At 44.8% G+C, this 12,521-nt stretch overlaps 1 protein-coding gene across 1 annotated transcript in view; it reads right to left on the bottom strand.

Moving 5' to 3' along the window:
- Positions 1 to 12,521, bottom strand: part of col7a1 (collagen, type VII, alpha 1) — a 366,380-nt gene that overhangs the window by 245,070 nt on the left and 108,789 nt on the right. Inside the window, exons 14-17 of the mRNA XM_063068334.1 lie at positions 10,949 to 11,101; positions 9,161 to 9,292; positions 6,679 to 6,822; positions 4,888 to 5,010 (exon numbers count right to left, since the gene is read on the bottom strand). Of these exons, the coding sequence (XP_062924404.1) occupies positions 4,888 to 5,010; positions 6,679 to 6,822; positions 9,161 to 9,292; positions 10,949 to 11,101 (552 nt within the window). The remainder of the gene's footprint in view (positions 1 to 4,887; positions 5,011 to 6,678; positions 6,823 to 9,160; positions 9,293 to 10,948; positions 11,102 to 12,521) is intronic.

The following is a 12,521-nucleotide window of genomic DNA, read 5'->3' as shown; positions in this document are numbered from 1 at the left end:
CGAATCCTCGGCTTTGCCTGTTGCTTGGTGGCCGGGGCCGGGGTCAAAGCGCTCGGCAGAGATGGTGCTCAGTGCTCGGTGTCGGAGGGCTGGTTGGAGGCTCGAAGTTTTTGGACGGACTCAAGAGTCGGCTGTGGTCGGGTGCTTCCAGGGTGCTGCATCGGCAAGTTTGCGGCACTGGAGGTTCATGGCAGGGAGAGTTTTCTTCCTTCTACCGTCTGCGTGAGATGATGGGACTTTCGAGACTTTGAGACTGTTTTTACCGTGCCCATGGTCTGTTCTTTATCAAATTACGGTATTGCTTTGTACTGTTGTAACTATATGTTATAATTATATGGTTTTTGTCAGTTTTTTAGTCCCGGTCTGTCTTGTGTTTCTGTGATATCATACTGGAGGAACATTGTAGCATTTCTTAATGCATGCATTACTAAATGACAATAAATAAGGACTGTGTGTCCTCATAATCTAATCTAAACTATGGAAATGAATAAACAGTCGATGTTTTGGGACAAGACTCTTTAGGAGGACTGGAAAGGAAGAGGGAAGAAGCCAGAGTAAGAAGATGGTGGGGGAAAGGCAGCAGTACAAGCTAGGTGGTGATAGGTGAAGCCAGGTGAGGTAGAAGGTGGGTGAGTGAGGGAGGGGAGATTGAAGTAAGAAGATGGAGAGGTAAAGGGCTGAAAAAGAACCTCAAGACACTTGCATGCAATGAGGTACTTGTGAACTGGTACCAGGTGGAAGATGCTGTGACTAATGTATAGTTGTATTGAGTTAAAAGATGTACGTCTATGTTCTTTTCTCAGGATTTGTCCAGAGGATTTCACATAATATCAAAACTCAAGACACATAGAGAGAGAGGCTGACTGACCTATCAGGTCCATTCCAGCTCTCTGTGGGGTTATCCATTCACTCCCGTTTTTCTGCACTTTCTTTATAAATTGCTTTCAATTGCTGCCATTCATCAATCACTTGAGATACTCATCATCTGGGTATAGAAGTTATGTTCACAGGTTATGTGAGGCCACATTTGGAGTACTGTGCTATGGCAAAGATGTTATTAAATTGGAGGGTGTGCAGAAATGATCTACAAGGATATTGCCAGGACTTGAGGGACTAAGTTATTGAGTGCTTGTCGACTTTTTATCAGGTTGTGACATGGAACAAAAAACAACATTCACCAAGTACAAAGAATAAAGAATTATATAAAAATAGAGATTAAAGTACGGATATAGAATAAAATATGCATTAATACATAAATCACTACATGTATTTACAATGTAAATAGCATTATAAAAAGTGGTTTAAAGTGTTTACAGTACAGTGTACTGTATAGAAAGATGGGGGGGTCTAACTAGAATGTTTGATTAGATTAACTTTCTGAAAGAAGAAACTTTTAAAATGGTGTGAATTTTTTTTTTTTTGTTTTAATAATCCTATAGCTTTCCAGACCTCCAAGAGGACCACAATCCAGTCATGGTTTGGAGGCTTGCATGCCTCAATGATTTTGGCTTTTGGTAGGGTCAACCGTGCTTTACTGGTCAAAGGGTAGAGGCCAGACGAAGAGTGGTCCATCGGTCCAGGTTTAGGGATTCAGGTCAGGGCTAACAACACCGACAGGTAAAACAAAACGGAAACAGCAATGCAGAGTCATACATCTCAGTCCCACGGTATTCCCGAGTCTCCATCCAGGATCTGCATGACTGACAACAGTGAAAACTAAGAGGAAGCTACAGACACGATGAAGGAAGCCGTAAACATCACCAGAGATGAAGGATCTTCATTGCTGCCCTAAACTCTGTTGGAAACCACTGGTTGCTTTAATAATACTTTTTATAAAGTTTGTACTTTTTAACAGACTCATATTTATTTCACACTCACTGGCAGAAAGCGGTACAGCAGCTAAACTAACGGTTTGTCACCTTCCCCATTTTTCATTGGCTAAGTATTATCGCATTCCCCACGATGCAATTGTTTTAATTATGTAGCCTATACACTAGTTCATTCCTAGCTAAGGAATTTCTTATCTTATCTTTAAAGGTGATGCATATTCAGAGGTGCCTTCTTTTGCTTCGTTATTCTTTTGTCATCGCATTCAACACTTAGCATAATTTCTCAGCTCTTTATTTAATTTGCTTAGTATTTGTATATTTACTTATACTATAAAGTAATCAATAGTTGGAATTAAGGCTGCTCATCAGGGAGAACCCTGAAGATCAGGAAAAAAACTGTGATCCAACAACACTAGCGGCATAACGGGCAAAAGAGAAGAGAGAGTTTTCCAGAAGGGAGCTTTTGGGAAAGGCAATTTGTAGGGTGGGTAGTGTCTGCACATATTAAATTTAATTTCTATCGTGCTTATTGAGGCAAATGACCCATTTTGGTGGTGTTTAGTCAATATGAAATATAGGTGGTGGAAGTTAATTTCTCAATTGATCAACATTATCGTACTGAATCTGGAAGCAGTACAAAAAACTAAACCACAGAAAATAGTAGAAAAACAGTGGCAAATCCTGGAGTCATTTGCATAGAGACCCAGCAGCTCAGGTAGTATCAGTGGAGAAAGAAACTGGGTTACTATTTCAGGCTGATGACCGCTTGCCACAAGAGTGGTCACACACAACTTCTCAGGAACAGCTTCTTCACCTCCACCCTCAGATTTCTGCAAGCCCCAGGAACACAACCTGACTATTTTGCTCTCTTTTTGCACTATTAGTTTTTTTTATATTTCTTTTTGTAACTTGTAGTTTTTTTATACATTACACTGTATTACTTTCACAAAACAACAAATTTCACAGTTGTGAACCTGGTTATGATTCCGAGAGAACGCTCTGATATAACACCGGTTTTAAGATTGAGAGAAAGGTGGGACAGGGAAAAGAAGGAAAGGAAAAAGGCATGTGATCGGGAAGAATGTTGGAGAGGTGAAGTGATAACATAGGCTTGGCAATGACAAACTGAGTCATCGATTTATGCAGACCTGGAACAGGCCCTGCCCCCAACTCTTCAATGCCAACCAAGATACCTACCTGAGCCGGACCCATCTGCCTACATTTGGGCCACAGACTTCTCAACCTTTCCTAGTCAAGTACCTATCCAAATGCCCGTTAAGCATTTGCAAATATGCCCCCCTCTACAGCTTCCTCCGGTAGCTTATTCCACATACCAACCATGATCTGAGTGGAAAAAGTTGCCTCTCGAATCTCTTTAAATCTTTATCCTTTCACAACACATTTGTCCTCATTACATTTAGACTTCTCTGCACTGGGGGAAAAGAAATGTGACCACCCACCCTTTCTGCGGCCCTCATGGTTACATGAATCTCTATAAGGTTACCCCCCCGCTCCTATGCTCCAGGGAAGCTTTAAGTATGAGCGATGACTTTCTGGGAGTTAAGGGTAAGGCACATTGCTTTGCCGTCGTTGCTTGTGTGTGTTGGCTGTGCATTTTATTCTGCTGAGCGTTGTGGGTATGCTATGCTGGTGCGGAAATGTGTGGCGACATCTGTGAGCGAACCTCAGCACATCCAGTACATCCTCAGATTGTGCTGGCTGTTAACGCATACAATGTGCTGAATGTACTGATGTACATGTGATCAATAATAAATAAATCTAAATGTAAATGACGTGTTCACTCATTCGTTATGAGCCTGTCATATGATGGTCTTTTCATGAGCTTAATTGTTCTTGGCAAATTCTTCTACAGAAGTGGTTTGCCATTGTCTTCCTCTGGGGAGTGTCTTTACAAAATGGGTGACCTCAGCCATTATCAATACTCTTCAGAGATTGTCAGTGGTCGCATAACCAGGACTTGCGATATGCGCCAGCTGCTCATACGACCATCCACCACCTGCTCCCATGGCTTCACGTGACTCTGATTGGGGTGGGGGTGCTAAGCAGGTGCTACACCTTCCCTATGGGTGACCTGAAGGTCAACGGAGAGAAGGAGCACCTTACACCTCGTTTGGTACGGACATATCTCCAGCTCGCCACCAAAAATAAGGTGTGCCCCCTGTCAAACCACAGCTGCCGAGGGCAAGTACATGGATTAGAAAGGTTTAATTATAATATTAACATCTTTATTTATATAGTACCTTTCATACATTAAGATGCAGGCTCAAAGTGCTTTACATAAATTGTAAAGATAAATCAATATAGTCATAAAAATACGAGACAAAATTAAAAATCATAAGATAAACATATAGAATAAAATGTAATCTAATCCACTTAATTATTTAAATATAATCAACATCAACAAACATTAAGTAATCCTATAAGTAGGCTACATTAAGGAAGGAGGTTTTTAGAAGTGTTTTGAAATGTTCCATGGTACTAGCCTGGTGTATCTCAGTCAGTAGAGTATTCCTGATTTTCAGTGCGCAAGAGCAAAAAACCATATCACCAGTTCTTATACACTTGGTTCTAGGTTCAGAAGAAGAAGAAGAATAGCCCTTAACTCGGCAGTGGAGTTGTCGGGGCACCGTCTTTTTTTTTTGACGGTGTTTCCGTAGCAAGCTATTCTTGTTTTTACGAGGCCGAGTTGCTAGCTCGATGCTCAACCCGACTTGGATTCGAACTAGGGAACCTTCGGTCTGGAGTCCAGCGCTGATGTTATTGCGCCACCAAGCGGGACTAGGTTCAGAAAGTTATGGGACAAGCACGAGCAGATTGGACTAGCTCGGATGGGACATCCTGGCTGACGTGACCCAGCTGGGCCGAGGGGGCCTGTTTTCATCTTGTATGACTCAAAGTCAGAACATGTCACTTTTGTGACACAAACAACATTCTGAGATTGCATGGGGTGCATGAAAACACAACCCATCATTCCAGAGGCTTTTTAGAAAGGCAGGGATGCCTGATGAGTTTAAAACTATTATCGGAAGAGACTTACCGTCTGCACGTTTCCACGTGACCTTGTACGCTGTAGCCTGGGGCAATCCCCTCCATGCGATTCGGACTCGATCACTCTGCGTCTCCAGGGTGCGGAGCTCTGTCACACGCCCAACAGCTCCGTCTTACATTACACCAAATGGAGAGAAGGAGGGGGAAGATATTTCAGCCATTTCTAAAGTTAATAAGTCAGACCTTTCACTAGAATGAGTGAATGCCGTCCACGAAAAGGAACTGCGGCTACTCAGCTGGGCCCCTTCCACATTACCTTCCAAGCCTGTGAACTCTACCTAAAAGAAGGGCCAGGAGAGCAGGTAGCTGGGAGCACCATCACCAGTAGATTCCTCCCTTAACCCGCTTCACCAACCCTTCTAAAGTGGTAATCCACTTCCCAAAAGCTGCAGGACTGCAGCAGTTCAAGGGCAATTACAGATGGACAAGCAATGCAGACCATGTCCGTGACAGGACTTGGAACAGTATAGCAACGGGCAGGCCATTCAGCCCATAACATTACACCACTCTCAATGCCAGTCCATACTAAATAAATTGGCATCAATGCCAAGGTCGTGGTTTTGATCCCCCTACAGGCCAGGAGTACTGTGCTCAGTTCTGGTCGCCACATTGTAGGAAGGATGTGTAAGCATTAGAGAGGGCATGGAGGAGATCTACCACAATGCTGCCTGCATTAGAGAGCACAAACACGAGGAGATCTGCAGATGCTGGAATTTCAAGCAACACACATCCAAGTTGCTGGTGAACGCAGCAGGCCAGGCAGCATCTCTAGGAAGAGGTACAGTCAACGTTTCCGGCCGAGACCCTTCATCAGGACTAACTGAAAGAAGAGCTGGTAAGAGATTTGAAAGTGGGAGGGGGAGGGGGAGGGGGAGATCCGAAATGATAGGAGAAGGCAGGAGAGGGAGGGATGGAGCCAAGAGCTGGACAGTTGATTGGCAAAAGGGATATGAGACGATCATGGGACGGGGGGCTTAGGGAGAAAGAAAAGGGGGAGGGGGGTAAGCCCAGAGGATGGGCAAGGGGTATAGTGAGAGGGGCAGAGGGAGAAAAAGGAGAGAGAGGAAAAGAATGTGTGTATATAAATAAATAATGGATGGGGTACAAGGGGGAGGTAGGGCATTAGTGGAAGTTTGAGAAGTCAATGTTCATGCCATCAGGTTGGAGGCTACAAGCATTAGACAGCATGTCTTTTGGGGATAGGTTGAGTGAGCTGAAACTTTTCTCTGCAGTGAAGAAGGATGAGAAGTGTACAAGATGATAAAGTGCAGAGCTAGAGTGTAGAGCCAGTGCCTTTTTCCTGGGGTGGAAATGGCTAACATAAGGCGGCATAATTTTAAGGTGATTGGGGGAAAGAATGGGGGGGGGGATGTCAGAGGTATCTTTTCTTTCCACAGAGAGTGGTGTGTGTGTGGAACACCCTGCCAGGTGATAAAGGCAGATACATTTAACAGACTCTTTAATAGGCATCTGGATGAAAGAACAATGGATGAATATGTGGGAGGAAAGCATTAGATTGTAGGAATGCTTTGAATTGAATTGATTTTATTGCATTCTTCACATACATAAGGAGCAAAAACCTTTACAATACATCTCCATCTAAATGTGCAAAGTGCAATCATGGTAATTTATAATAATTTATAATAAATAGAACAGAGGGTGGTGAATCTGTGGAATTCATGGACCAATACCATTAAGCACGGGGTCCACGGTCTAGAGGAAGGTGTTGTTCTCGGGAAGAATGGGTTCTGCATGCACACTTCATCCCTTCATCCCTTACCTGCTCGAGCAACAATACTAGTGGGGTTTCCCACTCTGCCGCCGAAAAGCACGGACACTTCGATTTCGTACATCTCTCCTTGCTGCACACGGTCAATGTCAAATGAGGTTGTTTCACGTGACACAACTCTGGTGATCTCGTAACCTGATCAGAAAAGAAGAAAAAAAACAAAATGCAGTGAGTGTTGAATTAAATCTGTTGTGACAAGTAACAACTGTTGGCAAGGTACTTAGCCACGTGGAATACACTGAATTATGGATAACTCTGCACCAAGTGTACTGTCAGTGAATGTTAGTCTCTTTTAATGCTTTGACTGTTGGGACTAGGTGGAATATATCCAAGCTTGTTGGTAAATCTTTGGGGTGGCACCGTAGCGTAGCAGTTAGCTTCATTCCAGTAGAGCACCGGTGACCTGGGTTCAACTCCACCGCTTCCCAAAAGGAGTTTCTCCATCCTCCCTAAGACCGCATGGATTTTGTCTCACATTCCGAAGACCTACCGGTTAGACTGGTCACGTGGGTGTAAGCAGGCGGCACGAGCTCATAAGAGTCCATTACTACGCTGAATCTCTAAATAAATAAGCAGACAGGAACTAAAATGGACCAGAGCGGAAATGTTTGCCATGCAGAGAGTAATGGGTATATCGACTGAGCGGTCAGAGAAGGCTGTAGAGGCAGTACTGCTACAAAGTTTAAAAGACATTTAGACAGGTACGTATGCAACATGCACAAAATATTGGAGGAACTCAGCAAGTCAGGCCGCATCTACAGAGGAGAATAAACAGCTGATGTTTCCTGCCGAGCTTGAAATGGCAACTGTTTATTCTCCTCCATGGATGCAGCCCGACTTACTGAGTTCTTCCAGCATTTTGTGTGTTATTTCCAGCATCTGCAGAATCTCGTGCCAATACTGGTAAATGGACTGAAATGATCTACAGGGTCGTGGATCAAACTGGGGACTAGCTCAGGTAGACGAGTCAGTCAGCATGGACAAGTCGGGCCGAAAGGACGGTTCCCAGACTGTATGACTCCAGATGGTAGTGAGCTTGTGAGGAGAATGTAGGGAGACTTAAAGAGCAAATATAATTATGCGACATGAATGGGTGAGGATGTGGAGGTTGGAATATAAATGTGGAATGGGTGTCACGTAGTGTAGTGGTCAGCACAATGCTTTGCAGCACTGGTGACCCAGGTTCAATTCCCACCGCTGTCTGTAAGGAGTTTGTACGTTCTCCCCATGACCGTGTGGGTTTCCTCCGGGTGCTCCAGTTTCCTCCCACAGTCCAAAAGGTTGGTAGGTTAAATGGTCATTGTAAATTGTCCTGGGACTAGGCTTGGATTAGATCGGGGATTGCTGGGTGGAAGGGCCAAAAGAGCCCGAAGAGGCTGTTCTGTGCTGTATCTCAATAAACAGATAAATCACATGAGGTCATCTAACTCAGTGGGAAAAATAGAAGGGTGGGGTGTGTTTTAAATGGTGAACGATTGGTAAGTGCTGATAATCAGAGAGACCTGGATGTCCCTTTATGGAAATTATTGCAAGGCCAGTGAGCAATTAAAGAAAACAGTATGCGGGACTTGAAAATAAAATAATTGCACGTGCTGGATATTGATTTGATGAAGGGTCTCTAATCTGAAACGTTGACCCTGGTTCTCTTCCCATAGTCAAACCAGCTGAGTACTTTGGGTATATACAGGTTTTTGCAAGAGGATTTAAGAACAAGATTATTTTATTAAAATGACACAGGGCTCTGGCAAGGCAGCACTTGGAATACTGAGTGCGAGTCTTGTTCACTGAAGAGAGGATGTATTCGCAATAGAGAGAGCAGCAAAGCTTCACCAGACTGGTCCTGATGAAGGGTCTCAGCCCAAGATGTCACCTGTTTATTCCTCTCCACTAATGTTACCTGACCTGCTGAGTTCCTCCAGCACGTGTGTGTTGTTGTAGTTTTCCAGAATCTCTTGTGTATATGGTTTCTGGGATGGTGAACTATTAACGTAAAGGCATCCGTTAGTCTTGTGAGACCATGGATCTGCGCCTGGAAAGTCTTCACTCTCCAGGGCGCAGGCCTGGGCAAGGTTGTATGGAAGACCAGCAGTTGCCCATGCTGCGTCTCCCCTCTCCACGACTCCAGTGTTGTCCAAGGGAAGGGCATTAGGAATCGTATAGCTTGGCACCAGTGCTGTCGCAGAGCAATGTGTGATTAAGTGCCTTGCTCAAGGACACAACACATTCCCTCGGCAGGGGCTCAAACTCATGACCTTCAGGTAGCTAGTCCAATGCCTTAACCACTTGGCCACGTGCCCACACGGTGGGCTGTTACATGGGTTGAAATTGAGCACACTGGGCCTGCGTTTTCTGGTTAAAAAGGTGGTCTCACTGAAACATCCAAATTCGTATGAGGTTTGAGAGAGATGTTTCCTCTGACTACCTTGTCTGGGATTTTGTGCACCATACCATTGAAGACTTTCCACTGACCTACCTTTAGGGTTTCTCCAGACTATTTTATATGCCGATGCTCCCGACACTGCCGTCCAGCTGATCCGAATCCGGTTAGGGGTTGTTTTGACTATCCGCAAATTTGCCACAGTTCCCAGACCTATTTCATTACCCACTGCGTAGAGAGCAGAAAGACAGTGACAAGGAAACCAAATCCCCAGTGCCTCCTCCCTAGATATCTAACTTCACTGTTACCATCTCAGTAACTGACTGATCCATCTGCAGTGGAAGTTCCATTCATTTTGTAGGTGACACAGTTGTGTAGCTGTAGTGCAGCAGTTTTACAGTGCTGGCAATCCGGGTTCGATTCCCAGTGCTGTCTGTAAGGAGTTTCCACATTCTCCCTGTGACAGTGTGCACTTCTACCAGTGGCTCCTCTTCCCTTCAATATTGTAAAGATGTACGGGTTTGGTTTAGTAAGTTGTTGGGGCATGCTATGTTGGTTTCCGGAAGCATGGCGACACTTGCAGGCTGCCCCCAGCACATCCTCAGATTGTGCTGGCCACTGATACAAATGATGCATTTCACTGCACGTTTGGATACTGAATATAGAATTGGTACAAGCCCTTCGGCCCACGATGTTGTGCTGACCTTTTAACCTACATTAAGATCAATCTAACCCTTCCCTCCCACACAACTCTCCATTTTTCTATCGTCTATTTGCCTCAGAGTTTCTTAAATGGCCCTAATGTATGTGTCATCATCATAATTATGTGCTGTGTCGTATGATATAGCTGATCATGGTCTTTGACCATGATTGTTCTTGGCAAGCTTTTCTACACAAGTGGTTTGTCATTGCCTTCTTCGTGGCAGTGTCTTTACCAGACAGGTGACCCCAGCCATTATCAATACGCCTCAAAGATTGTCTGCCTGGCGTTAGTGGTCACATAACCAGGACTTGTAATATGCACCAGCTGCTCATACGACCATCCCCCGCCTGATCCCATGGCTTCACGTGACCCTGATTGAGGGTGAGTGGAGCTAAGCAGGTGCTACACATTGCCCAAGGGTGAGATGCAGGCTAACAGAGAGAAGGAGCGCCTTATACCTCCTTTGGTAGGGACATATCTCCACCCCACCACCCAAATGTAACATGCATACATGTGATAAATAAAGCTAATCTTTAATCTCTCCTTTTCAGAGTCAATGGAACTGCTCAATGATGCAGCTGGCACAGAATAAATGGGTAGACTGCTCATTCTGTGTTCTGTCTGCATATGTACAGAGGAATAGGTAGCACAAGCAAAGTACGTTGCCGAGGATTATCCCTGTGTTCTCAGATTCCATCCTTCGATTGTTGCCGCACTAATGTTGCCAACTGCCAAATGCATCAGTTCCAAAAGCAGCTCCTTCCTCCAGATGTAAGGCAATTTCTTTTATTCTTCTACCCCTCAGCCAAATACATTAAGGAGTGGGGTGACATTTTACAAGTACATGAATGGGAGGGGTATGTAAGTCTATAGTCCAGGTGTGTTTTGATGGGACTAGGCAGAATAACATTTTGGCATGGACTAGATGGGCAGAAGGGCCTGTTTCTGTGCTTTAGTGGTCTATGACTCTGTGGAGTTTCAAGCCAAGGGCACGGGATCAACTATGTTGTTTGCCCGAAAGCATCAGTACTCTAAAGTTTAAAACTGAAGTGTTACCTAGGTCAATCGAGTGTAGCAGCAGTGAGGATGCATTGCAGAGATGTGGGTGCAAACCATTCTGGTTCTGGATGTTGGGCGCTCGTGGTAATCATTTTAAGGGTCTGGGAATCCACGTAAATTACCTGTCTTTGACATAGTCACTGGCGTTGCCACTTCCCTGTCGTTGTACAGAGTGTAGAGAGTGATGGCGTATTCAGTGCCCGGAGACAAATTGGTGATATCATAGTTGTTGGAGGCAGCGGTCAGCACAACTGAGTTGGACTGTGTCTGTTCCTCTGTTGGAAATGGAAGGGTTAAATTTTCAAGACATAAAATTCAAAGTCTTTGTCTTAGCATAACGCTAGTGAATGATCTCATCCAGCTGAGGGAGGAGAGTGAAAGCAAAACAAAATATCCATTTCTAAAGCTGTGTCAGGATCAGATTCAGCAGAACCAGCAGCATCATCATTATGTGCCTTGTGGTAATATGTGGGAAATCACAGTCTTTCCTTGACCATGATTACTCTTGGCAAATCTTTCTACTGAAGTGGTTTGCCACTGTCTTCTTCTGGTCAGAGTCCTTACAAGACGGGTGACCCCAGCCATTATCACTACTCTTCAGAGATCGTCTGCCTGGCGTCAGTGGTCACATAACCAGGACTTGTGTTATGCACCGGCTGCTCACACGACCATGCACCACCTGCTCCCATGGCTTCACGAGACCGTGAACTGGGGGCTAAGCAGGTGTTACACCTTGCCAAGGGTGACTTGCTGGCTAGTGGAGGGAAGCCTTCCCTCCAGCCAGGTATAAAAAAGGCAGTTAGATCACGCGTGTTGAAAAATAAATTACTTTAACATGGGATCAGTCATAATGTATTTGAATAGCTAAGTAGGTTTTGAGTGATTCTGTACCTTACTCCAACACTTATTTCATTGCTTTCACATCAGGGCATAAGTTCAATGGTTTATACAAAATGATGGAAGAACTCAGCAAGTCAGGCAAAATCTATAGAAAGGAATAAGCATCACACATCAAAGTTGCTGGTGAACGCAGCAGGCCAGGCAGCATCTCTAGGAAGAGGCACAGTTGACGTTTCGGGCCGAGACCCTTCGTCAGGACTAACTGAAGGAAGAGCTAGTAAGAGATTTGAAAGTGGGAGGGGGACGGGGAGATCTAGAATGATAGGAGAAGACAGGAGAGGGAGGGATGGAGCCAAGAGCTGGATGTGGAATTAAAATGTGTGGCCACTGGGAGATCTTGCTTTCTCTGGCGGGCCATACATTTTAATTCCACATCCCATTCCCATTCTGATATGTCTATCCGCGGCCTCCTCTACTGTAAAGATGAAGCCACACTCAGGTTGGAGGAACAACACCTTATATTCCGTCTGGGTAGCCTCCAACCTGATGGCATGAACATTGACTTCTCTAACTTCCGCTAATGCCCCACCTGCCCCTCCTACCCCATCCGTTATTTATTTATATACACACATTCTTTCTCTCACTCTTTTTTTTCTCCCTCTGTCCCTCTCGCTATACCCCTTGCCCATCCTCTGGGTTTTTCCCTCTTCCCCCTTTTCCTTCTCCCTAGGCCTTCTGTCCTATGATCCTCTCATACCCCTTTTGCCAATCACCTGTCCAGCTCTTGGCTCCATCCCTCCCCCTCCTGTCTTCTCCTATCATTCTAGATCTCCCCGTCCCCCTCCCACTTTCAAA

This window comes from Mobula hypostoma, chromosome 15, assembly GCF_963921235.1.
Source record: "Mobula hypostoma chromosome 15, sMobHyp1.1, whole genome shotgun sequence".
In the NCBI taxonomy this organism is placed as follows: Eukaryota; Metazoa; Chordata; class Chondrichthyes; order Myliobatiformes; family Myliobatidae; genus Mobula; species Mobula hypostoma.
The sequence above is the reverse complement of the archived record's forward strand: the minus strand, read 5'-3'. Positions and strand labels throughout refer to the sequence as shown.